A 25,738-nucleotide genomic window follows, 5' to 3' on the forward strand; every position below is an offset into this window, starting at 1 on the left:
TCTAGCTGTACATTGTAGAAGCTTGTTGGAAGCCATAGCACAGAGCCCAGTGCAAACCAGCAGGATGAAGCGTGGCCGTTGTGCCGTGGTTTGATCAGATCTTGAGGAGTGCTGTTACTGGCGCTTCAGGTATGTTCGAGTTATCTTGAATTATGCAAAAACTGTTTCTCATGACTTCGGGAATGTCTCCTTTGGAGGACAGAAGGAGGTATTTGCAGGGAATCATTAGGCAATGTAGCTTCTTACTACAGTTGGTGGACCTCAGGGAGGGCCCAGAGTAGCCTGGGGGCCGCGTGGCTGTAGAGGCTAGATCCCACCCTTGCTTCCAGATGTTTCTGCCGTGGGTCATGCTGGGGGCCCAGCAGAGGGGAACCTGGTACCGTGGGTTGAACTCAGCCTAATCTGCTGCTAACTTTCAGCTGTGAGGCTCCTCGCTCTGGGCAGGTACTTAAATTGATTTGCCGGTTTGACTCCTTTATGAAAGCTGTGCATCTCTTTGACTTGAAGGTGGAACCTGGGATCAGCTTTGGCTTGGAAGTGCTGCTGGTAAACAGCCTTTTGATAACTCACACATCGCTGAGGTGATGGCTCTCCAGTGAGTCCAAGTCTGGCACTTTCCGTGATGTCTTAAATTGGAGGCTGGGGCTGGTGATGAGGCAATGGGGAAGGGAGCCCAACACAGCGGTGTAAGTTTGCTGCCCATTGTAGACATCTGGGTCTCTGCCAGCCCTGACACAGTGGTTTTAAATGTTCCCATTCATGGAATCACACCTGTTTATGCTTAAGTGCCAAAAAATGAATATTTTAGCAATGAAGGAATTCACTCAATTGTGAACGTTCCTTCATGGCGTAACTGAGCGTGTTTCAGAGATGTGTGCTGCCTTTTAAAACTGAATGCTCACATCATTCTCTTGGTCTTGCTTCATGTGGAGGCATTTATATGAGAGGTTTGTAAATTTTTTTTTTACGTTTAAGTTACATAGTTCTGCTGATACATAGACACCAGCTGTCAGTTAATTCAGAATAGCAGACTGCTGGTGACATACAGCCTCTTTAGAACACAGGTTACAGAATATCCACCTGATTTTGTTCAAGGGACTTGTACATGTTGGATGCAGTTAGAAGAGTTCTTGTATTAATTAAGTCTCCCTACACTGTCCAAGAGGAAGAAGGGATGCCATCTCGCATGAGAGGCAAAAGTCTTCTGCTAGTTGCTAGCCTTTTTTAACCTGGAGTCAATATGGAAGATGTAAAAATCGAAACTGTCATTTGAAGTGGGAGAAGAGAGGCGCTCAGATCATGTACTTTACCTCTGCAAAAAATAGGTGGTAAATAAGAAGAACCTCTCTCACTTCCTCATCCCTGCTTTCTTTTTTTTTGTCTTTAATTTTTAAAGCATGGTTTTGGAGATCTGATTTGTGATGTTTAACCGCTGGGGATATCAGGGTTATGATGTTGCTGCCTTCCTGTCCATGGTTCGCAGCTTTCATCTTGCTTTCTTTGTGCGTGCAGTAAAAAGCGCTTCTCTGCATATGCTTTTCTGTGTATTGGGAGGGGACAGCAGCTGGTACCACACATTTATTTGCATCATTGATGGCCAAGGCTTGGATTGGCTTGTGTTAGCTTCTTTACAAGGAGTCTCTGACTTGAAGATGGGCTTATTGATGATTTTACAAGTGACTAGTATTATACTAACATTGTTGAGTGAGAAAACTCCCCTTCCTCCTACAGGTGAGATACAAATTTAAACTACAAGGGTTTTCCTGTTAGGCTGTGAAATGCTGAACTTCTCAGAGACTAAATTTTGAATTTGAAATGAAAAAACAGAATAGGAATGATGAGGAAAGGTCAGTTGCATCTGGGTGACTTCACTTTTGTAAAGGTAAGGTGTTGATAGAAACAGAATTGGTTAAATTAATTTTGAATTTGAATATTAACTCTTATCCTTTAAAAAGGCGATCTTTTCATCAGCAGATTGGAAAAGACTGTGGTATAAACATAACAGAGAAAGAAGCACTAAGATAGTTAGCTGAAATTATGAGGGAGTTGGAGAGTTTTCAATAACAGGAGGCACTGGAAAGATAAGTGCTTAGTTTAATGAAGGACAAATTACATGAGCTGTAATACAGGATTACAAAATAATGAAATATGGGATGAGGATTAATGCCAGAACAGAGGACAGAGCTGGAAGGCTTAACAATAGCAAATAAGAGGAAGATGCTGAAATTTTTAACATAACACATACCTGCAGAACTCACTGCTGTAAGATACTGAGGCTGAGTTCTCAGCAGAATTTAAGAAGGATTAGCTGTTGATGGAACCATGTATTCACCACCACAGAAGATGAGATAAACACCCTGTAATTAACAGGGATACAGATTCTTCTGGTGAAAGTCATAAACAGACTGTTCTAAAGCATCTGGCACTCTGCTGTCCAGCAGGATAGGCCTGTCTGCTTGGGCACATGCTCTTTTCTTGCCCTTCATATTTTTTATGTTGTCCCACATGCTGGTGGGTGAATTTTTAAGGTAGTTTTGGGACTTCAAAAAGAATGTCCAATTTAGTTATTGAATTCCGAGCCAGCTATTAATATCTTGTTTTCTGTCTGGACCGTATGCTTTTGTACGGGTTGATTTGATCTCCCTATGTATGCTGCCAAACCCAAGAAGACTCTGACTTCCAGGGCTTCTCAGAATCAAACAACAATCTTAAAGGTGAAAATATCAATGGTAAATTGCATTCTGACATAATCTTTAGAGGACTTCTTGCAGATTTAGCATGTTTCATGATGTCGTTTGTAAAGTGAAAACAAAACCCCTAAAAAGACCCTTGTGCTAGTGCAAATGTTTTGATTTAAAAGCTTAAACGTGGGTAGCAGGATTTCTGGGGTTTATGAAGTTATGTTTTTCTGTCGCTTTGGAAACTCAGGCATGCTTTCTGCTCAGTCTGAGGGCTGCTGAGGGGACAACTGGTATGAAGGTGACATTCACAATTTCTAAGCTTCTGGACCCCGTGTTGCACTTTGACCCTTACCTCGCATGTCTCCTGTGCGTTAGTTTATCAAGTCATCTCCTGCATCTTATCACAGTGGGTTAAGGTCCCTGACATAGTTTACAACTAATTTCTTTGTACAGTTTTGAGACAGAACCTCATTCTGTCTCTGTTGCGAAATCCTAAATGAGAAGTCTCAGCCACATACACACTGTTAGCAGTAAATGGTTTTTAATGGAAATCCCAGGGACCAAATGACACAGAATGTTTGACACAGTGGGAAGTCTTATAATAGGGTCTTATTTTCTTGATCATCCATCCAGTGAGGACCTCACGGTGGAAGGATAAACTGTTCTTATTGGTATATGTAAGTGTAAACTAGTAAGTAGTGATTTAGGCCATTCAAAGATATTTTACCTCTTTGTCTTGGGAGGACAAGGAGAATTACTCATCAGAGGCAACTGCAAGCTGTAATGCTGTTGTGTCAGAGGAAACAGATTAATTAATTTCTTTTCCAGTAACAATATCAACAAAGGTAATTTCTTTGGGGTGAAGTCAGGACTGATGAAGGTGGATTTGGATTGAGGTGGCTAGGCACTCAGTCCCTATGTCCGTAAGAACAAATCCTTTCCCCACAGGTCTCAAGCTCAGTGCCTTCTCGGGGGTGCTCCCTCACGCTGTTCCTGCAGCCTGGAGCGCCGTCCCACTCCTGTATCCCTGCTAGGCCTCCTTTCTCCTTCAGCCATGCCAATGCTAGGTGGAGTCACAGAATATGGAGCCCAGCCTCTAAAAACCCATCTGGGTGTCTCTGTTTTCCTTCCAAGTTACACCGTGTGCACGTTGACCTGTCCCAGATCCTTTTACCTGGCCTCTGGAGGTGCCTTTCTTCTGCAGGTGGAACTGAGGGTCAGAGGTGCCTGTCGAATGCGCTGAGTGAAGAGAGAAGGGCACGAGCTTGTCTCTGTCCTCTCTCACAAAACATTAGAGGAGAATTATTTACTGGTCAGATCGCAGGCACCAGCTGTGAGGAAGACAGTTTCCTGATGAATCCAGCCTGCCCCTCCGTCATTGGCCTGTCCATCAAGTCCCCAAGGAACTGAGGGTTTTCTGAGGGTATTAGAAATGGCTGCTGTTCAAGCTGGTAGGGAAACTGTGTGTTTCACTCTTCTCCAAACACTTGGTAGTGATTCTTTCTAGCATTGATAACAAACAAGCTGTTCATATCTGCTCTGAATAATGTGGGAAGCTGTGATTGGGTATTGGAGACTCCAAAACTGATGTTACAGTATTTCTGTCTGTTTCCGATGGAAGAATTTTCCTGTTGGAAAATGAAAGCATTTGAAGGGCAAAATATGGCTTGGGATATTTAGTGCTGAAAAACAAAGGCAGGTTTCAAAACTTGTCTACCATACAAAGTTGTCCTTGAAACCTACCTTGCTTCTGTCCAGTCCCACGGTGGGCAAAATGCTTTGGATTTACAACATGCAGGCGGGGAACCTGGAAGGCCTCAGGATGTGGGATCCAACCCATCCAGGTTTTTGGTTAAATCCTGCAGCCTTGGGAGCCCTGGAACTCCGGGTATTTTGGCTTGCTGGAGACTAAGCTCTTTGTTGTGGAACCAGGAGCATAGAAGTCCTGAGAACTTCATGGGTTTGCCTCTCATGTGATACTAATTTCAATTTGATTTTTTCAGACGTTCTTTTCCCTGTAAGCTTATTCCAAAATCAGTTGTGTGGTTTTTTTAATCTGAGGTTTCATCTGTATACAGCTGTATGCCAGACTGATAAGCTATTCTTTCCAGCTCCTGTTCCATATCTCCTCATGGCTTTTCAGGATTTGGAGAAGTGGCTGGAAAGATTTAGTCACTGAATTTATACTCAGAGATCTTGGTTCTTTGTCTACCTAGTGTACTCTGAGGAAGGCTTGTGTAATTGACTTCTTGGTTAATATCATTCAGAAGAAAAGAATGAATTTAAGAACTGTATCCCTCGAAGACCTGATCATGTACGCATGCGTTTGTCTCTCTTCAGGGCTCGGTACTGTTCTGAAGTTATGCGGTAGAGTTACTCAAGCTCACAATTTCTAAAAATAATTAATTTGAGAATGATGCAATGGTCAGTGTGCTAGCCGAGGCCATGTGAGGCACAGATTTAGTTTGCTTATCCGACAGCAATTTCCTATTCATCCTCAGCAAGTGTCTTGGTCCTCAAGTTCCCCATATTTAAAATGGTGACAGTAGCACTATCCTACTTAATAGAAATTGCAAGGTAAAATATATAATAAGTTGTAAAATGGTTTGTATGTTGTGGTGACCGGAATTTTTATTTTCCTTTTTAAAAAACTCCTAGTGTTTCAAATTTCATAGTCAGAAATCATGAGGGACTATAACAAAAGCTTGAGATATTTTTGCTCAGGCTTCTGTGTTTGTTCCTGTTCTTGCCTATTGTTGCCTTGTCCCTCTCCCTGGATCAGCAAGATCATTTAAGGGGAGTGTCTTGTAAAATGGATTTTGAACTTTTACAAGGGGAAAAATAAACAACACTTTTATATGTCGCTGAAATACATTTTATGTCTGTAATATGTCTTTATAAATACATGGTTATAAATATGTGCATAAACTTGGTCAGCTTGTGCTCTGTTTTGCAGTATGGTTCCACAAGCCAGTTGTGCAAAAACAGCTGAAGAGGGCGAAGAGTAACAGAAGGGTTCAGAACCAGCGTAGCTGGCATAATTGGCACTGAAGTTCTGATGAGATAAAACCAAGAGCTGAGAAAAAGCACTAAATAATTTTGTGACTTCCAATAAAAACTGAAGTTGCTGGGATCTGTATTTTGAGGGCTATGGTGGACTGTTCCTGGGAGGGCACCAAGTAAATCAGATTCCGCAGGAGAACCAGCCTATGTTGTTTGGGTCTTATTAGTAATACCCCTCCTTTCCATTTTTCTGCTAACAGCCATTGTGACATCTGTTTTCCTACCCAGTATCTGAAAGTGGCCTAAATTCTTACCCTTACTACTTGTCTGAGCCATTTAGGTGCGATGGACTCATTGATGTTCATTGCCTTGTCCCAGGCATTTGTGTATGGGTCTGAAATTATTTTCTTGATGTGGAAACATCTATCAGCAAGAAAATTCTGTGATTCACTAATCAAAGATTAATGAAGTACAGGGTGAGATTTTGAACGTTTTTCATGCCCTAATTACTTAACAGAGACGAGATCCGTAGTGAAGCAAAACGTGTTTGTTCCTGTGCTGAGGTTACGCTGTCGAGTGGGACCACCGTAAGGTGGTGTTGAATGGACTCGCCGCAACACCTACCACCGAAGTCTCAGTCGGAGGCAGAGTGAAGTGCGCTGGCTAGTCAAAACACAGCTGGATGAATTGCTGACAGGTTTTGCACCGTTTATTTTTTCAGCAAATCAGCAGTTCTGTGTGATTTATTAACTGAGCTACAGCTAAACGGAGTTAAGAGTTCCAGCAGGAGGAAGTGGCATCTAATCTGTAAAGCTGCTCCGTGGCCACGAATTCCAGTGGCAGAAGGTTACTAAAGCTTGTAAAGTCTTCCTGGTGGGAAGAGCAGAACCCTAAGAGGGTGGTATGTTTCCTTGGTGCACAGCGGGAGGGCAGGCAGATCTGGAGCTGCGGTTGCCCTTGTGCTCCTCGCCCAGGCTTGGGTTTGAAGCTGGCTGCCGGCTCTACCTGTCTTCGGTTCTCGGCTCTGAAGTATAGACTGTGATGCAGACCGGTCATAGAGAACACGTAATGGAAGGTGCGTTACAGGTAATGTAAAGAAAACTAATCTTTTGTAGCCTTGGAAGGCAGAAACAGAAAACTGGAAAGCCTCGATAAAGTCTAATAATGAAAACCTGAAAAAATTAAGCTTGGAGGGACAGTTATGTTGCCTTTTTATTTATTACGAATTTTTATTATTATTTTTAACCACTAATAGAAATGTTTACACTATTTACAAACTCTGAATGGATTTGTGGAGATTTTTGCTTATTACAAAACATTCTTTCAGTTTTTTAACCTTGAGGACTGTGGATTTATTATTATTGTTACGTATCTTCATATGGGAAGCTAAGGCAAATATTTATATTGCATTAGTTTTCAGAAGTGCACAGCACTGTTTATTTTTTTTTTTTTTGCTGTAGCTAGTCTACATCAGTGGCAAACCAATGGGTGCAACAGGAAAAAATGCCTTAAAATACTTGTACCTTCTCATAATTTTTTGGTTGAGAGCTCGATTTCATGTGGCAAGTAAAAAGCCTGAAAGTAGCTGCTTCAGCACAGGATTGCAAAGGCACAACTTCACAGTGCAGTAAGTGAATTTCAAACAGAATAGGTTTTTCAGACTTCTAAAACCATACTCAAGACATCTGTTTGCCCTGTGTTCGGATGCGACTTACCCTGCAGGCTGCAGTGTGTGAGGCGGGTACCTGGCCGTGGTCTACAAATCTCTTCCATGTTTTTTTCTAAGAAAGTTAGTTCTTGATGACTGCTCACGTGGACGTTTGTATGCGCGCCGTAGGTGCGGATAGAAATGCCTGGCTTTGGTCACAGCTAAAGTTTTTTATTTATCATCTTGGGTGTTCTGCGTGTAGCCTTTCTGCTATGGTGCGCGCTACTGAGTGGTCATCTTGCAGTTGTCTTCCTGATGGGCACATTTGATGCAGGTAGTACTGAAATGACGGTTGAAAAGCAAAGTGAATAAACACTGTTGATACAGGCTCGGGCCTGTCTGTTGTTAACGTGTTATTCTAGAGCGGAAGAGGTGAGAGAAAGATGTGACACATACAGACACTGGGTATTTTTGTGATGTGAAGTACTTGATGGTGGAGGGAACTTTTCTCAGAAAAAGCCTGTCAAGAAAGGTACAGCACTGCTTTAGGGTGTTGATTCTGATGTTGTTACGTAAACATTACAGAATTTTAAGGGGCTTTTGGGCATAGCTGTCTAAGATTGAATCCATGTTAAATTATCTTTTCGCAAAGATACACCTGATAAAATTATTAACAGTGCATTATAATGTGGATATGGAAGGGTCAGTCGAAAGTTGTGCATAATTTTTGCTTTTCCTGGTGGCTGTTTTTCATTCATAGCGCCCTCCTAATATGGTTTCTTTACCAAGAGAAAAGAATAACCTGCATTTGAAATCTGCTGTATCACTTTGCACCATCAGTGTGCTGCTTTTATGCTTATGACAAAGTGACGAATTTGGAAGCACCAGGCATGACCTGAAATATTTCTCTTCCTGCACACATACACATGTGCACAGTCATGCCCTCTCTGTTTCAGGAGTCCTAGCAGGCACGTTGTGCTACTATCTGGAAAGGACATGTGGCATTTGGGTCAGTGTTTCTAGCTCACAGACTACCTGCAATGTAGGATGGCTTATTGCCATACACAAGAACAATCTCTGACATACTAGTTAAACAGCGTGTAAATAGCTGCAGGTGCAGAAACCCTTACATTTCAAGAGTTTGAAGAATTGATTGATGACCCTGTAAGAGCCAGCAGCTCTGCTTTTCTGGTTATGGTTAATTATATCAGAGGTGATGGCGTCACATAATGTGCATGTATCACTGAGGCATGTGCCTATTCAGTGTATGCTGGGTGCTACTCTATTCCAGTTCCTTGTCCCGTGGCATTCGTTCCAGCCAGAAAAGAAATGTAAATCGCTGTTAATTTAATGAGCAGGGAGAGGTTAGCACCTGTCTATCTAATTCATACTTTTCCAGTATTTTATTGCGTTACAGGAGTATCACTGCCTCGTAGTTCTAGCTCATAAACAGCTAAACAGTACTTGACATTTAAAGAGATTTTCTGTTGTGCACTTGTATAGTCAAGAGTAATTCTAATCCTATTAAAGATATTATGTCATGGAGGCGTGCTCTGGGGGAGAAGGCTTCTGCTAACTGGCCCGATGGAAAGCAGAGGGGAGGGGCGAGCAGGAGGGTGGATTTATTACTCGATAGTTAGGTCAGGGTTTTCTGTGGGAAATGCCCAGTGGTTGCAGTTGCTGATGATTTCACGGCAACAGCAGTGAAACACAGAGTGCGCTCCGGTAGCTGGTTACTGAATGAGATACTGCAAATGGGTGGAAGGAAAAAAGACAGCTTGTGAGAGAGAGTCAGAGAGACACAGAGAGGGAAGCTGAGAGCAAGGAAAGTGCTCCGGCTCAAGGAGAGTCTCCCAGGTGTACTGCAGAAGCTTTTTGGAAATGGATGCAAGGACCATCTGCTGCCTATAGATTAGAGGGCTGCCTATAGACTAGGAGTGGAGAGAAAGAGCTTATGGCTCTCTTGAATAAAAATCGAAGTTCTGCATAACTGATTCATCAAGCTAAATCATGAGTATGCTCTTGCATGGGATATTAATGTATAAATCCATGCTACAGATAGAGTACAGCCTACATTGCTATAAAAAATAAAACCACCAACAATGCAATGAATAAATTCTGCAGTGATTATCTGATTTATGTACGAAGAAAAAGAGAAGCAAAACACAGGCAGCTCTTATCGCACTGTGGCATTTGCAAGGCACTGCATTTAATGCTGAGAGATGCTATACATTAAATCTGACAACTGTGAAAAGAGAGATCATGGAGAAGTCAAGTAGTGAGGATTCTTCAATTCATCGGAGTCCATCTTTGGATAGCAAAGACTCAGATTTTGCTAAACCTTCTACCTCAGGGAGGCAATTTGGTCGAGGTTTTACGGCTGGAGCTTTCTATGGTACAACTGGATCACGCACACAGAGCCACACTGGGGTCGGAACCGGGACCGGCGTTGGGACTGGGACTGGCGTAAAAAGTGACAAATACAGTGCACCCAAAGGCAGCAAATACGTGGTCTTTTACCTGGATCTATCCTTTGTTTTCCTTTTAGAATTTAAGAAGTGCAACATGGCAAGAGGCTGCCTGTGTTGTTTGAAATACATGATGTTCCTTTTCAATTTAATATTTTGGGTGAGTACTGCCTTTTCAGTTGCCTTCATATGTTAGTGTACCCTGTACTGCTGCATTATGTGTATAGTGCATCTTTGAAGCAGTACAGTAAGTTCCCCCCTCCCCTCCCTCCCTCTCTCTCATACCTGCTTAGAATATTTTCAGTGTTAAACTTGTGTCTACTGGGAAAACGTACATGTTTTCTGTATCTTTATTACTACCTGGTTACTGTAGTTTGGCTACCAACTCCTCAAACTTGCTGGTCTAATGTGTATTTTGAACCGGGTTATCTAAGAAAGGACAGAAATGTTGCCCTTTAAGGAAGAGCAGAATTATTGTAGCATTAAAATCCTTCAGTGGCAGGATTTTCGCATTCTGTTGTAATACCTCATGTTGCATTAAACTGCAGGTTAATTTAAATTTGACGTACATTCTTGTTGTCACCATACATCTCATTTGCTTATTGCAAACTTCATTTGACAAACTGCTTTTCCATTTGAAGGAAGTTCTGTACCATTTCTCCAATTTAAAACAATAAATAATGTATGTTCTAACCTTTTAAGGTATCAGCATAAATGTGACATGACTGGAACAGTGAATTAATCTGGATGCAGTTTCAGCTGCAGTTGTCCACGTTGGTGTGTGAAGTCGGAGACTTGCACTTGCTTCTGAGGGATCAAAACTGATTTTCCTCCATCAGCCAAGAGGCATGAGGAGTTGTAACAAAGCCTCAGCAAGCAAGTTAAAAGCGTAATGGCTACTTTGAGCAAAGTATTGTCACGTACAAGAGAAGGAGGAAAAGTTAAGTCATCTGGCAGCTAGGCAGCCTCGAGTGAACAATATTGTTGAGGAAATCACAGGCTAAGTGAAATACTGAGTGTGCATAAATATAGCCCAACATGAAATGGTCCTGGTGGTTGCAAAGCTTGGGCACGTGAACAAAGTCATTCGTGGTTCTGCTCCAGAAGTATACAGTAAGCTTCATAAATAAATAAAAACACCACCCCTGGCTTTATTTTAGAAAAAGGGACATCAACAGTCTAGTTCAGATAGATGCCTCTGGCGTAGAGAGATCACTGCTGAAATTAGGAGTCTTACTAGCAGCTTCTCTGTTTATCTTGACCCACTTACTGAAATAACCTTTAAGAGCAAGAGTTAATGGGAGATTTGGTACGGTGTTGAACCACTCAAGTAACAGTGAGCTTCTATCTGAAAATGCTACAATCACTGAACTTGTGGGCATCCTGCGTAAACAGAAGGGTAGAAGTGGTCACTGAAGAACACCTGATCAAAGTTCAGTTGTGATTTTTTATTTTTTCTCTTTTCTGTACAGCAATCCTACCAGAAAGTTGTCTTAAGTATTTCTGGAATAAATCACTTTGAACACACCATATTTATAGCAAACTGGCTATTTGACCCAATGCTGCATTACTTTGACACCTTGGAAGTATTTTTTTCATGTGCTATATGTTGTGTTTAATTTTGGAACGGCTTTTTTCTGGTATTGTTACTCATGTCCTCTGTGATCAGTCATTAAGTATCTCTTACCCCTCACCTCCTCAGATGCAGTATCTTTCTTTCCCAAGCAGCAATGTTCTTGACTCTGCATCAGACTGTCAAGAGTCCATTTTTTTCCATTCCTTGAACTTGCAAAAATATTTCAGACCTCATCTGCATGCTCATCTCTGCTCAGCTCCCACTGGACAAAGCTATTGCTGCTTAGGTTAAAGCTAGCCGACGGTCTGGAACAGTTCTCTAGTGCCCTGTGCTGCTTCAGCTCTTACTCTTACCTCTTAATTCCCTTTGCCCACTTCCCACCATGTCTTCTGCTGTGAGGCTTACACCACTTTTCTTTCTATTTCTAAACTTTGTCACCACGTCTCTGTATAAGATTCTAGAAATGCTTTTGGTATGAACCAGCCTATGGAGAATGAAAATGATACTCTGGAATGGTGTATCTGAGAGATGGTAGAAAAACGCTAAATGCAAGATGTCAGGTACTTTTCAGAGTAGTTTACAACAAAAAGTTGATCCACCAGCCTGTTTTCAATTATTCGGAAGCCCCCCTTTCTTCGCTTTAGCTAGCTTATACTCAATTTTGCAAGCCAGTCTTGATGTTCCTGTGCATCCTTCCAGAGGACTGCAGTCTTGCTAGATTCATTGGGGTTTTTTTACCTAGCTATTTTATTGTCTTGAGCCATTCAAATGAACAACATTATCACCTCTTTTTACTCATGGAAATGCGAGCTAGAATGAAGCATACTGCAGGCAGGTGTTCTGTGGTTTGCCGCCTCTGGCTTTGTACCTGGAGTCTACGTTAATTCTTCTATGGCTGGCTGACAGGTTTTGGATGTTTGGCTCCGTATGTGCTCCTTGCTGACACCGTGTACTTGAGGTACTTCTCACTCCTGCCCTGAACGCTCCTGCCAGCCCAGCCCTGGGCTCTCCACACAGCTCTGCCAGTACCCTCTGCTCCCAGCCTGTCCTGAAGCATTCTCTGCTATTTCAGCCCTGTCTTTCTTCTTAACCCATTTTTTCCATTCCCAGGATTGCGTGTTCTCATTGCTTCCTTCTGAATTTCTGTTAAGAAACCCAAATCTAAAACCATGAAGCTGTGATCTGCTCTTGAGCAGTGACTGTCACCTTTTGCGATGCAAGCTATTTATTTCTAAAAAGAGAAGATTCATTTTTAAGCATGAAATTTTCTGAACCTGTAATTCCAAGCAGAATGTGACTCCTGGTCTTCAGAGGCAAGGGGACCACTTCGACACTGTTATCTTCTGACAAAGGCAAGCAGTGTTTGGGGGTTATTATAACAGGAACCTATGTAGGCAACTGGAAACGTGGGAAAACGGTGTTCCAGGGAGTCTTTAAACAGATGCTAGCCTCACAGCTGTACAGCTGCAATAGGCAATCCAGCTGACCAGCTTGCTTGCCACAAAGCTACATGGTTCTTGAGCCTGCGGTAGCAGAAAGGCCGTCTCATGGGAAGTGTTGTTCCACCATGGTAGAATGGTGTTTCTGGGGTGCTTCCTCTGAAAATGAAGACTGGTGGTATCCTTTGGTGTCCCAGAATGCTGGGCATTATTGTTTTGAATGGTACTCAATGTTGGCCCAAAGAAGGATGTTCTTCTCTAAAAAAGAGGAATCTTTTCCCGTTATTTGCTTCCTGACACAAAGGAAGAGGTTGGGACCGATTCTGTTCCTCATGGGGCAGTGAGCTGTACTACTCCTTCAGCCTGGCAGCCAGGTCATAGATACTTGAAGACCAGTTATATATGCATGTTATCTATTATACGTGTTTTTGGTATGAACCAGGCTATGGAGAATGAAAATGATACTCTGGGATGGTGTATCTGAGAGATGGTAGAAAAATGCTAAATGCAAGGTGTCAGGTACTTTTCAGAGTAGTTTACAACAAAACCTTGATCCACCAGATAGAATATATAATAAATATATTTTAAAATATTTTATTATATGCATATATATGTCTGCACATGTATATGTTTGAAGGTAATGGAGGAGAACGGCAATTGGTGGATCCTATCTGTCATTTTGTAGCAGACAGTGTTGCTGTGATAAAGAGGTGGTGGTTGCTTCTTGCAAGCAAGAATTCAGCATTTGCGAATCATATTTATGACAACAAAATACAGTTTTTGAAAATTAGTAGCATGTGTATTATTTAACGTGGAAGGGTCGCATATGAGTTCTGCAAAGCAAATGGATCTAAGTGGGACCCAGCATTAAGCTGAAACAGAAGGTGTTTCTCCAACATATCACTAAGAGCTTCAGGTATTTCTCTGTGGCCCTCTGATTCTTAACAGTTGTTCTTGGCCATCTGGCATTGCTTTCTTTTAGAGATTAGGAAAGTCTGAGCTGAGGGTTAAGGAAGCTTAGAGTATTTAATTGTGTGGCTAGGATGATGATTTACACTGAATTCATCCTAAGTGCATAATATGTTTTGCAAAGGGACTGGGCAACTGCAAATGTTGGTTGATTTAGTTTTTCTTCGAAAATATTTATGTGCAAACATATGGAGATTGCAAAGTAGCCAATATAGCTCTGCAGAAGAAATAAAATACCGATTTTTGCTTCTACAGATCGCAGCTTAATTGTCAAGAAAGGTAATCGCCAAATACAAACATTTAAGATGCATGACTTTCTAGGGTAGATTTTGCATCATTGTTTTATTGGATAAAAGAATTACAGTAATTATTTTCACAAAATGTATCAGCAAATCTTAGTGGCTATAAAATGGAATTTCTGTAAAACATAATTTTTAAAAGAAATTTCACTTGTGAAATGAGAATTTCATAGCATCCTCAATGGGAAATTTTTAACTCACAGGGATAAGTTGTCAAAACATCACTAGAGAACTTTGCAAGTAGATGGTGGCCATGGTTAAATTTTGGGTTGTTCTATTAATTTAATTAATTCATTCATAAGTCCCTATAAAATGCATTTTATTAGGGTGATTTTATGGCAAGATTATTAAATCTGTGATCTTCTGTGTTTTGGGAAGAGCTAAGGAAAAGCTAAGCATAGTCAAGAAGATCCTTAATGTGGTTTCTGTGTTAAATTGTTTATATTTAAACTGCCCCCCAAAAAATCCAATGGGAATAATACCTATAGTTAATGGTGTAATTATAAGCAGAAGTTATAACTTATCTAAATTAAATGGAGTCAGATTTACAAAGTCAGATATATAATATTCAGTTTCAAAGTAAATTTTGTAATAGGTTGGGGGCATTTTCTTGTCACTAAAAAATAAGACTAGAAGAGGAAAATATGGGCTGGAAACTTGCTGGTCCAGAAGTAGCAGCAAAAAGTCAAATACAGCAAATTTTTCATCGATACACTGTTATTAAAATAATGGATACAGGATAATGCTCCTGGAGAGCATTTTTTCTACATTAATTATTTGTTTAATCTTATAGTGGAAGTAATTAATACTCTTTTTCTGTAGATTAAAATGATGTTGTGTGTTTAGCAGTGAGCATCAAGACAGCAGTACCGCAGCCATGCAGGTGACTTTTACCAGAGTCTCAGGTCACACTAAGAGAAAGGCAGCGTCTCCATGCCCTGGGTCTGGCTGCTGGCACAGCTCTTGGTACTGAGGAAGCAGCTCAGAATTTTAGAATGGTTTATATAAGTTAATCCATACTTGTTTATATCAAACGGGAGCACATGCTGTAGGGTACTGGTTAGTTTGAGGTCCAAAGCTCTAATGCTGAGCTGAACCTGTTGGACAGACAGTTAAATCTTGTGAAGAGACTGTGTCCCTACGCGTAACAGAGTTACCTCTGAGGTTTAAGAGGGGCGGAAAGTTTGTCCCTGAAATGAGAACAAAATAGCTAAGTACAGCTTAGAACAGGAAACATTCAAATTCTCTCTCTCTCTTTTTTTTTTTTTTTTTTTTTTTTTTTAATTGTCCTCCCCTGGCTGCGTTATCTGATATTGCCCATTTTCTGACACAGGGAGAGACAGTGAGTGACCCTGGGATGCTTCTCTCTTGACATAATAGCAGTATTTACTTCTGTCGTATTCTGACTTTAATGCTGTAAGTCAGCAGTGCAGTAGCAGTTGCTGTACAGTCCAGTGAAAGTAAGACTACTCAAAAGCAACAAAACAAAAAACCCCAACTAAACAAAAAACCCCAAACCAACCAAACAAAAAAACCCCGCAACTAAACAAAAAAACTCAAACCAGCCAACCAAACAAAACCAAATGAAACAAGCAAGACAGTGAAATCTGGAAAAAAAACTGATGTTTTCAATCGTGTTAGCAGGAAGAATTTGGTTTTTAGTAGGGATTCAATAAGCTGTGAAAAGATTCCAGCTTTAGTTTTAGTTTCTCCTGCAAATGGTATGGCTCGGTTGGTGTGCCTGTGCGACCATGGACCTCAGCGAGGGAGAACAATTAGCTACATGTTTTACCATGTCAGTGTTTTGGCTGGGAGGAGAAGGAAAGGTAATATTTAGTTCATGAATGTGATGTAAATGAAGTCTATTAAAACACCTGTATGGTGACATGACGGACTAATACTCGGACATTACTTGAGTCCTGAGACTAGTTTTAATTTCCAGTAGCAAAGTTTGCCTCACAGCTGAGTTAGCCTGCTTAGTCCGGGTGGTGAGGGCCCCATAACTGTTTTTTAGGGTCTAAGCTGTTTTAACTTCACAGGGAGGCCACCTGATACGGCATTTTTCCCAGCGTTCCTCTCAGTAACTGCTCTTTGCTAACACCATATTCTGTTCAGGTTGTTTCTTTTTATTTGGTCTTTGTGTTGTTTTTTTTTTTTAAATAATTTTTGTTTTTCTTCAATGTGAAAGTGTTTTTACTGTAGCTGTAGGTAGGTGTGAGAGTCGTTTGTGTCTGTTATTTTGGATAAATGATGGTTTGATTCATGACTCAAAGGCGGATTTGTTGTATGCATCTGTTATGATGTAGCCTGCTGGACATAGTTTAATCATTTGTATATGAGGAGGTTTATAGTCATTGAAAGTGAGAAGCGGAATAAGAATTTCAAATTGGAAAACAAATTACTCCCTTCCAGCCATCCCTGCCCCCCTGTACTCCCAGAGTTAAATCTGTCTTTAAATATATGACTCAAGTTCTATTCCTTGTATCCTCCAGCTGCATGACCTCAAGCAAATTTCTTCAGCCTTCTGTACCACATTTCCCCTAACCTTTAAAAACAATGATGGTATCAGCTGTTATAAAGCGATGGTTCTAATCATGGGGTGCAGTTATTGTTAATTTTGAATAAGCTTAATATCCGTAGTATTTCTTACTTAGCTCTGGACTCCTAGACCCGTGCAGAACATCTCAGTGAGCTACTTGATTTGACCTTGGTTAGCATGCTCCCTTTTGGTCGTTCCTGCTCCCTTCCAAGTAAGTCTGCAAGAGGTTGATCCAAAGGGGTATAGTCTTCCACATGTGAGTAGAGGATGAGCTTGTAACTCCATTATCTGGCTGTCTGAGGAGGCATCTAATTTGCTTATTTAAATGCTGATGCCACAGAATGAGACCTAGGTAGAAAAGATGGAAGGATGCAGTCCAATTTGTGGAAAGTAAAGTTCAGTTGGTTGGGGTTTTGCTGTACGTAAGGTTAGGATGTTCCTAATGGGCAGCCAAGTTGACACAGGTAGTATAGTATACTATACTTAGTAGCTCCTCTATGTTTATCCCATGTAATTTGTAGAGTTACCCAACCTTTCAACAACTCATGGAAACTGTGACTCAAAGGAGGAACTTTGCTCGATTCCTTGGGTTTTGCTTTAAATACCTTGCAGAAATAAATAAACCACACCTTCCAAACAAAGTAAAGGAACCTAACATGGCTGAAGGTGTGTTATTAAACGGTGGATGTTTGCTGAACTTACTGGGGACTTGTCGCATGGAACTTAATCGTTTTAATATCCCTTTACAGAAATGGCTGCAGGCACTGAACTCAAAGCTATTTCACAACTTTCTGAAACAAATTAGCTTTAAATCGACTCAGATCTCCATTCCGCTCAGTCCCTTGCTGTTTAAGAGCAATTTAAATTGCTGAATTTATTCAGCAGAGATAATTGAACTTCCAAGTGTTCGAAAACTTGACTGGGATGATTGTTCTTTCCTCCTGCTTTTCTTGAGCTGGGCCAAAGTTCACATGGCTGTCCATTGAACTACTCCATCCAGCGTAGCAGGGATTGCGAATATTCATGGGACCTGCAGCCTGTTTGAATTGTAAGTGTCATCTGCAGCTCATCTTCAATAATATCTTGCAAAACTTGGCACCGTGGCCGATAGCTTGATCACTGCTCAGGTAATGCAAGTAGGGCCAGGTTTTCCACAGGGTTACAATACATCCAGGCAATGTTTGTGGTTGTCACGTCCCCACAATCTCAGTAGCCAATGTGAACCCATCTTTAAGTGTTCAGTGTCACAGTTAACGTGCTGGCTCTCTTGTCTCTCGCCCAGAGCCTCTGTGCTGTCTGGGACACAGCTGTCTGCTGCTGGTTGTTACCCCTTGCATCCCTGGAAATGGGATGCAAGCTGAAGCATGGAATGATGAGCGTGTGATTTCTTTTATTTCTTTCTTGGCCTCTTTGTTTTTGCTACGTTGTTGTTGTTAAATGCAGTAAATGAGAATTAACTTTTCAGCGTCAAAACAATTAATAATGTTTGCAAATACTGCTTCTGCTTTAGTGGGGAAGGAATTCTTTACCCATGGATTCTTGTTGAATGTATTGGTCCTCATTGCAAGCTGCATTTGGTGCTCCTATCGCTTCACCTGTCTTCTGACTCTCTTGAATGAAAATTCCTTTTCCTGTTTCTAATCAACGTACCAGGGATACGTAGTTTTGAAAATACATTAAACTAGTGTCTCTTGGCCTCTTCCCATATAACACTGGCAAGTCATGAGATATCAGAGATTGAATTTATCTCTTTTATATGTCTTCTGTTTTATGTGCATTCTGGTACAATTTCTGCTGTTGTAGGTACAAATTATAGGTCTGCAGTAGGAACAGATCACAGTACTGTTGGTTCTTAAAAGTGTATGATGGGTATTGAGAGTTGCTGCAAGGAATTAAAACCAGCAGAAACTGGTATGCTACGTTTCTTACTTGCAGAATTATTAACTTCTAACACTTTAAGGTTTTGTGATTGAGAAGTGTTTTTTTGTGGTGTTTTGTTTTTTTGTGGTTGGTGGTTTTTTCCCAAAATAAATGGGTTTTAATGGTTTTTAATTTTTTTATGGTGAAGAAGATTGAAGCAAGACAATCATGAGCTATGGATGGAGATAAGATTATGAACAGATGACTATAAGCTGTAGGGCTTCATCAGCTTAACGAATTACTAGTCATTAGCAGAGATGCATTAGTTGCTTCTGTGCACACTTTACCGTGCTGCACATGTGATGCAAAGCATGTTAACCTAAACCAAGCAGTTTACTCTGCAAGTAATTTGTGTAATGGTTAATAGTGGGAGCAGTTATCTTGGGGTAATTCTGTCATATATAATCATCTCCGAATACCACAACATACAATCACTGGGTCTGAAATGATGCAGAAATGAAACAGAGGGAAAAGAACTGGCGCTGTACTATTCAGTCAAATTGTCTCACTTAATTTGCTATGTTAGAGAACTGGAAGTTACTAGAAGAGCTGCTTCTGAATCAGAGGTTTGTTCTTTTAAGCTTCTTGATTTATATATTAGGCACACTTTTCTTTAAATGATGCTGCTGAATACTTACATTTTGTTAGTCACTGTGTCACTGCTGAGTAGTGTGGGTTCTTCCCAAGAGTCATTTCTTCCTCTATATTGTCTTGGAGAGTTTCCAACCAATTATCATCTTAAGCAGGTAAAAGAGCTGTCTGTCAATGGATTGTAATTCAGAAATGTAAACATCTCATTTTGTCTTATTTCATAGTAGTTTTAAACTAAATTGGTGGTTAAGAATCTGATTATCCTGTACTTCTGTGCCCCCAGCACCTTTTCCTGCTTCGTCTAGCTATTGCTGTGTCCCAGACAGTGCCTTTTCTTCTGCAGTGTCCTCTGGATGCAAAGACACAGTTAAATTAGAAAAAAATAAACTTTATGTGCTCAGTTGTTCTTTCCTTAGAGTTTTGATTGCCCTGTCATCTCCATTGTCATTGCCTTAAGAAACTTACATTACATCTGTGGCCATAATCTCAGAGTACCTTAGGACCACTTAATATATTTATCCTCTTGACACCTTGGAAATATGGGCTGTGCTTTTATCCTCCTGATACAGATGGAAAGCTGAGCTACCAAAACAAAGGGAATATCTGTAGTGGAACACAGGGTAGAGGGCTGAGAGCTATTAGAGACCAAAACTAGCAAGTCCACGTGCAGGGCAGTTCAGCAGGGGTAGGCTGGTGTTGAGTTCTGCGTGGCATTGCCCATGAGCTCCGAAATCCTGCCCATCACCTATTTGGAGCTTGGGTGTCTTTGCAGCGGTCTTCCCTGCACTTTCATTTCCAGATTAGCTTGGGCAGAGACAGCTTAAATCTGTCTATATCCATGGTGTAGATGTGTCCTACTAAGAGACTTGTACAAAGTTAAACTGAAATTGAATCTGGATCTCTAAAGTCCTTGGTAAGTGTCTTAAGTAATGCACCATCTGTTACATGCCGTGCCATGCCTTTTGAGAGACTTGATGCAGGCAAGCCACCTCTGAACTCCTCATGCTGGTGCAGCATGCTCCACAGGCACAAAGCTCCTTCCACATTTAGGACCTGTAGAGGATCCTTTTATCTGGCTGCGTACTCCAGAGGTCTGGCATCTATCTCACTGACTTCAGAGGTACCTAGAAGAGTGAAAGTTTTCTCATGACATGTAACACATATCCTAAACCTCCCCGTCACCTGCAAAGTGTCACTAAGAAAACTGAAATTATCTTCTTGAGGTTGTCATCCAATAGATGACTGTCAAGGTGAAGACTGTAGGATGTCTCTCTATGGCATCCATTGTAATTTTTTTTTTTATGACTCCAAACCAACTAATAAAATAATTCCGTAAGTGATAAATAAAAAATAAACAACATTGTGTTTAACACTTACAGAAGGTAGAGATAAGAAGACAAAGAAATTTCCTGTTGCATGCCTGGCAGTAAAAATCCTACTTTCCATAGCCCCTCAAGCCATATGTTTGTCTTCTACTGTCAGAGCAGTGTTTGCTCTAATGGCTTTTTCAGTGTCTGGAATGTAAAAAGAACTCTCTGGTGGGATCTTTTTTTCCACAGTCAGCGTTTGGGAGGATGTTGGGTTTATGTCTTTCAGTGCAACATTGGTTTTGTGTCTTATGGGATGCCCTTTAAAATGCAGATGGCTAGTGTTATCTTTGATCCTGTTCTGTTATTTTTGTGTTTGTTTAGGCTTTTTTTAGGTGTTATCGACTCTGCTCATAGAAGTGACCTGTGGAGGTGGCTATGATGTATGACCTTGGTGTGATAGAGCTATCTGTTACTTTGGCAGGCTGGAATCCCATTTTCTTGGGGATTTTAACTCTTTCTTTCTGCCTTTAAGTAGAAATGGAAGCTGGCGCTATTATTGGATCTTCTCCTTGTTTTGCTTCTTAGCCTGTTCTTCCGTGTACAACTCAATTGGAATAAATCTTGCGCTTTACGATTTATTAGATGTTAGTGGTAACTTCTATCATTCTGCTGTGAGCATTTAAACTGATGATCCAAATAAACTGTAGTGGAGTTACAAGTTAAGACAGTTAGGACTATGTTTGACTTCTAGTGTACCGATTTATCTCCCGTTCATGAGGCTCAAATGTAAAACTGGATCTATCGGATCAGACCAAAGGTTTGTATATCCTGTCTTTGAAAGCTGACGATAAAGAATGCTTAGCAGACACCAAAGGAATTGAGCACATTCATGGAACTCCTTTGAGTCGTTTATCCTATGGCTTTCCTAAATTCACTGGCAGTAAGCTTGCTTGTTTAATTATTTATTCTGTGAAAGGGAACTTCCTCTTAAACCTACTGCTGGATAATTTCCATAAAGATACTCTGAAAGCAGTGAACTGTCCTCCTTTCCGCCTGTCATTATTGTTGTTGTTTATTTAATTAATTTATTACTGGAATAGGAAGAAAAATCAGAGAAATTCTGACTTAAAATGTTACGGAACAAGTAATATTTAGCAGTGCTTAGCATAGCATATGTGTAGATCATAGAATCATAGAAAAACTCTGGGTTGGTAGGAGCCTCTACAGAACATTTGGTCCAACCTTCTACTGAAAGCAAGGCCTTAAATTATCTGACCCAAGGCGCTGTCAAGCTCAGCCTTGAGTATTTATAGCAAGAGAGATTTCACTATTTCTCATGATAATTTATTCCAGTCTTTAATTGTTCTCCATTCATTCACTTTGTTCTCAGTTTTTCTTATAGTGGCACCAAAATTTTCCCTGAAGCAACGTGTGTCTGTTGTTTGCCTTGGTGGCACTGCTGGATGATCTCCAGTTTCTTGAGCTGGGACGTTCAAACCTGGACACAGTAGTCCAGGTATGGTCTGCAAGTGCTGAGTGCAATAACCACATCCCTTGCTTGCTTGAGCTGATGGATATAGTCTTGCCAGTGCAGACTGGGGCTGGATTTAAATGTTTATACTAATATTTATACTGCCCCGGTAGACTGTGGTGTGGCTTTTAACATCACGTCTGGAGCATCAGCATGCACAGCACTCCCTATAGCATTCATATAGAGATGAAGCAGCTTTACTGTGAGGACAGAAATGTTTTCTTCCTCACTTTTGAGCATTTACACTCATATTACATTGCTGCAATTAAACATTTTAATCCTTTTATTGTTTTTCCCTCCGGGAGCAGATCTGACTGCCTTCCCTTGCAGCCTCTCCTGCAGTACACTTCAGCTAAAACATTCCTGCTTCTTCGAGCCATTCAGCAGTTTCTGTAGCCCATCCTGCAGCTGTGTCACTGTAAGTCATACTTAGTTTTAAACTCCATCCAGCTTGAATGTACAGTTGGCGCAAGTGCTGACAAGAACAAAAACACTGATCTTACCACCCCCTCTCCAAGCAGCCGCAGTGTACGATTGTGTTCTCTAGTACGGTATATTGATTTTATACATTGCTATGTGTTACACTGCTTCATGGTATTTATCGGAACTGCTGACTGCTTTTTTTCTTCCACAGTACTTTTATTTTTCTGGTCTGGTCAGGGCTCCTGCAGTCCAGCTAGTGCTTGTTTTCTCTGTTCTGTTTAGACTCATTAAGAAGGTGTATCTCAGAATCATGAGATTTTAGGAGTTCATTATTTTTAACAGGACTGGGTTTGGAACAGATTAATGGTTGTGGGGGTGTGTGGTTTGTTTTTTTTTTTTAAATAAAAAGCTAAATATATTTGTGTATTCTCATGAGTGGCGTTTTTTAAAATGATACTTTCTATTTTAGGCTTATGTTGAGGGCGGTTGGGGAACAGCTAAAGCTTGAAAACAATGTGTCTGTCTGAAAAACAGCCTGTAGAAACAGAGGTGGTGGGTTTTTTACATGTTTTATCGAAGTGCAGACTGCATGACAACTCTGTGTGTTTCCTAACAGCGTATCTGTTCTGACATGTGTCCTAGTTTTAATCCTTTTTCAAGTTCTTGAATGTATTTTCTTTAGAGGGCTGTATTAGAGCCCAACAGTATTTCTTTCAGGATACTTCATCTTGCTTGTCCTCATAGAAATAGCTGGGATCAAGCACGTTTCCACAACACACACAGTTCTGGAACGTCCAAGGCTGCAGGTTTCTCACTTAAAAGCTTCTGCAGCTGTGTGTGAGCAGTAATAAATGGTTGACAGAAGCCTCTGGGGACAACTTTAAATGGGTGAACTGTTCCCTATTTCAGCAGTCGCGGGGATTTTTTTCCCCACCGGTTGGATGCTATGTTATGAGCCTGACCCAATCCTTAGTGACAGCTTGTCGGGCTGATTAATGTAGACTCCAGAGAATAGCTCTTTGCTGTCTGATTGATTCATTTCGCCAATAGAATTCACATTCCTGTAGTGTGAATAATAAACAAGTGATTTAATGAGTTCCCCAAAACCTATTCCAAATGGCGTATCCTGACTGGAGCAGCGCATGCTTTTGGAAAGCTTAAATACTTGCTGTATGTTACATGCTGAAGATCCACTGAATTACATGTGTCTCCCATAAATCCAAATTAGAACATTAAAAATGAATTTTCTTCGGTGCTGTACCATTAAGACACATTACCAGAAATTTCACCTACATTTAAATTGTTAGTTACTTCCAATTTTTCTGGTTCTTAAGCACTGATATTTTTTTTTCCCTCTCTGTGCTTCCCACCCTGGAATGTGTTTCTCATGAAACTACTATTTCTTTGCAGCATCCACTAATTTTTATCTCAAAAGGAGCCATGCAAAAGGTGGGAGGAAGTTTATTCTTCCTCCAGGCTGTCATTATCACGTGTATCCCTGATGCTGGTATTTTTTGGTGGTGTCCCACCTTGTTTTGGGGTTCTCTGTATACATAGGTATTGGATGTTCTAGTTTCTGTGTCTTGGGAGACTCTCAGGAGCACGAAAGAACAGGGAGCATTATGGCACAGCAGGAAGATAGGGGAGTGGAGCCAGAGCAATGGAAAGGAGAAAGAATTTCTTGTTTGAATCCGGATGGTTTCTGTTTCCTTATTATTCAAGAACTCTTAAAACTGCAATTAGGTGATCCTGATTCTGGATCTACAAAGAGTTCTCCAGCAAACACAATCAAGAAGGGTGTGCATAAAACTAATATAAAAAGAGGAAAACAACACTATTGTAATTCTATATGGGCTCTTGCTTGTGGAGCATATACGTAGAAGTATTTTTATCTTTTAAAGCTTTACTGTGTGCATCATAAAGAAACATGAAAGAAAATGGGGGAAGTAAAAACATCCATAGTTTCTTCCCCTCTGTCCCTTCTGGTTTCTTCCTCCTCCTTTCTTTTGTCAGAACCCCCAGCACACAATGTGTTGCTGCCCCAAGTTTAGCTGTACACCTACCTAGCTGTTCTCCACACCCAGCCTTGCTGGTGCTAAAGTCGTACCTGCCCTTTTGTGATTCAAAATTTGAGTAACTGAGCGAGGGAAGGAAAGATCCTGATGAGGTTATGATCAGGTTTCTGAGGAATAACAGCTGCTGGCTTATTTGCTTGCTTTCCCAGCCTCCATCAGAGAAAGCTGAGAGGGTTCGTTTGCACTTGTGTGAGGCATTGCTTTTATAAATCCGATAGCGCTGTGCCTGCATGCACACGGTTCTCTGACATGACTTCAGGGTTTTGAGTGGATAATTGGTAGATTTTTTTTTCTGTTGCTGTTGAAAGAAACTCAACACCTTCTAAAGAACCTTCTTTCTGTCCTCAACTTCTTGGTAAAAGGTTCTAGAAGCTGTAGTTACAATACCACTTTAATGACAGTCTCTGGCATAATTTTTTGCTTCATTGCACCTTGGGGGGGAGAGGGAAACTTCTTCCTTCATTCTTTCTGTCCTGTAGTGTCTCCTGCTTCTCTCTGTCCTTCCAAGACTGCAACCTGATGTGACATTCATTTCAGCAGTGGCTCTTTTTGCTGCAGTATCAGTGCAGATTTATGTCTGGGCATTGATGCAATGTATTTTCTAGGTAGTCAGCTCAAGGTTATCTGTGTTACGTGTTGTGGGCAGGTTTAGCAAAGAAAATGTTCAAACCCAATAGTGTGAAGAGGAAAAACAGGCTTATTGCGTTATGGCTGCTTAGGATTATATAGACTATATAGACTTAAGATGTGTCTTAGGGCTGGCATGAGCACGGCAGTGCTGAAACAAAAGGCAGTGTACAGAATCAGGAACATACGCTTGAAAGGAAAAACCTTGGGACCACAGAGACATCGCAGTGTCATCACTGTGCTGGATGGACCTGAATTATTTTTCCTCCAAAGGATTAGGTAGTATTTGTGGTGCCTGTTTTGCATAAGTTAGGTGCCCCATTATTTTCATATAAAAATAGTTTAAAAGCGCAGAGAGCATGACATTACACGTGATTGAGTGAGATTGTTTTAACGATAAGGCACAGCTCAGCTTCTTGAGGCTGAGCAGAGGCAGCCTTTTGCCTAGCGTTCCAGGAAGAAGGAGCAAGAAGAGGATGCAAATATTTTTAGTTCTCCAGGGTAAAACAGTGGGCACTGGAGAAAGACTGTGCCCAATAGTCTTAGTCATGAATATGCTTAATTTAAATTGCTCTTGAGTACTTGACACTAGTTGAGCCCATTAAAATATGCCTTTTTGATAGACTTTGTTGTTTTCAG

The 25,738-nt window shown here is 40.9% G+C and overlaps 1 protein-coding gene across 3 annotated transcripts in view; it reads left to right on the top strand.

Annotated features, from left to right (window-relative positions):
- Positions 1–25,738, top strand: part of TSPAN9 (tetraspanin 9) — a 185,059-nt gene that overhangs the window by 73,378 nt on the left and 85,943 nt on the right. For 2 of the 3 annotated variants that reach the window (XM_037388190.1, XM_037388188.1), the window contains one exon: positions 9,881–9,960. In XM_037388190.1, the coding sequence (XP_037244087.1) occupies positions 9,898–9,960 (63 nt within the window). In that variant the 5' untranslated portion in view covers positions 9,881–9,897. Of the gene's footprint in view, positions 1–9,015; positions 9,961–25,738 lie in introns of those variants that run through there. The other variant, XM_037388187.1, reaches the window with a different exon arrangement.

The sequence above is a fragment of the Falco rusticolus genome, chromosome 5 (assembly GCF_015220075.1).
Source record: "Falco rusticolus isolate bFalRus1 chromosome 5, bFalRus1.pri, whole genome shotgun sequence".
NCBI classification, from domain to species: Eukaryota; Metazoa; Chordata; class Aves; order Falconiformes; family Falconidae; genus Falco; species Falco rusticolus.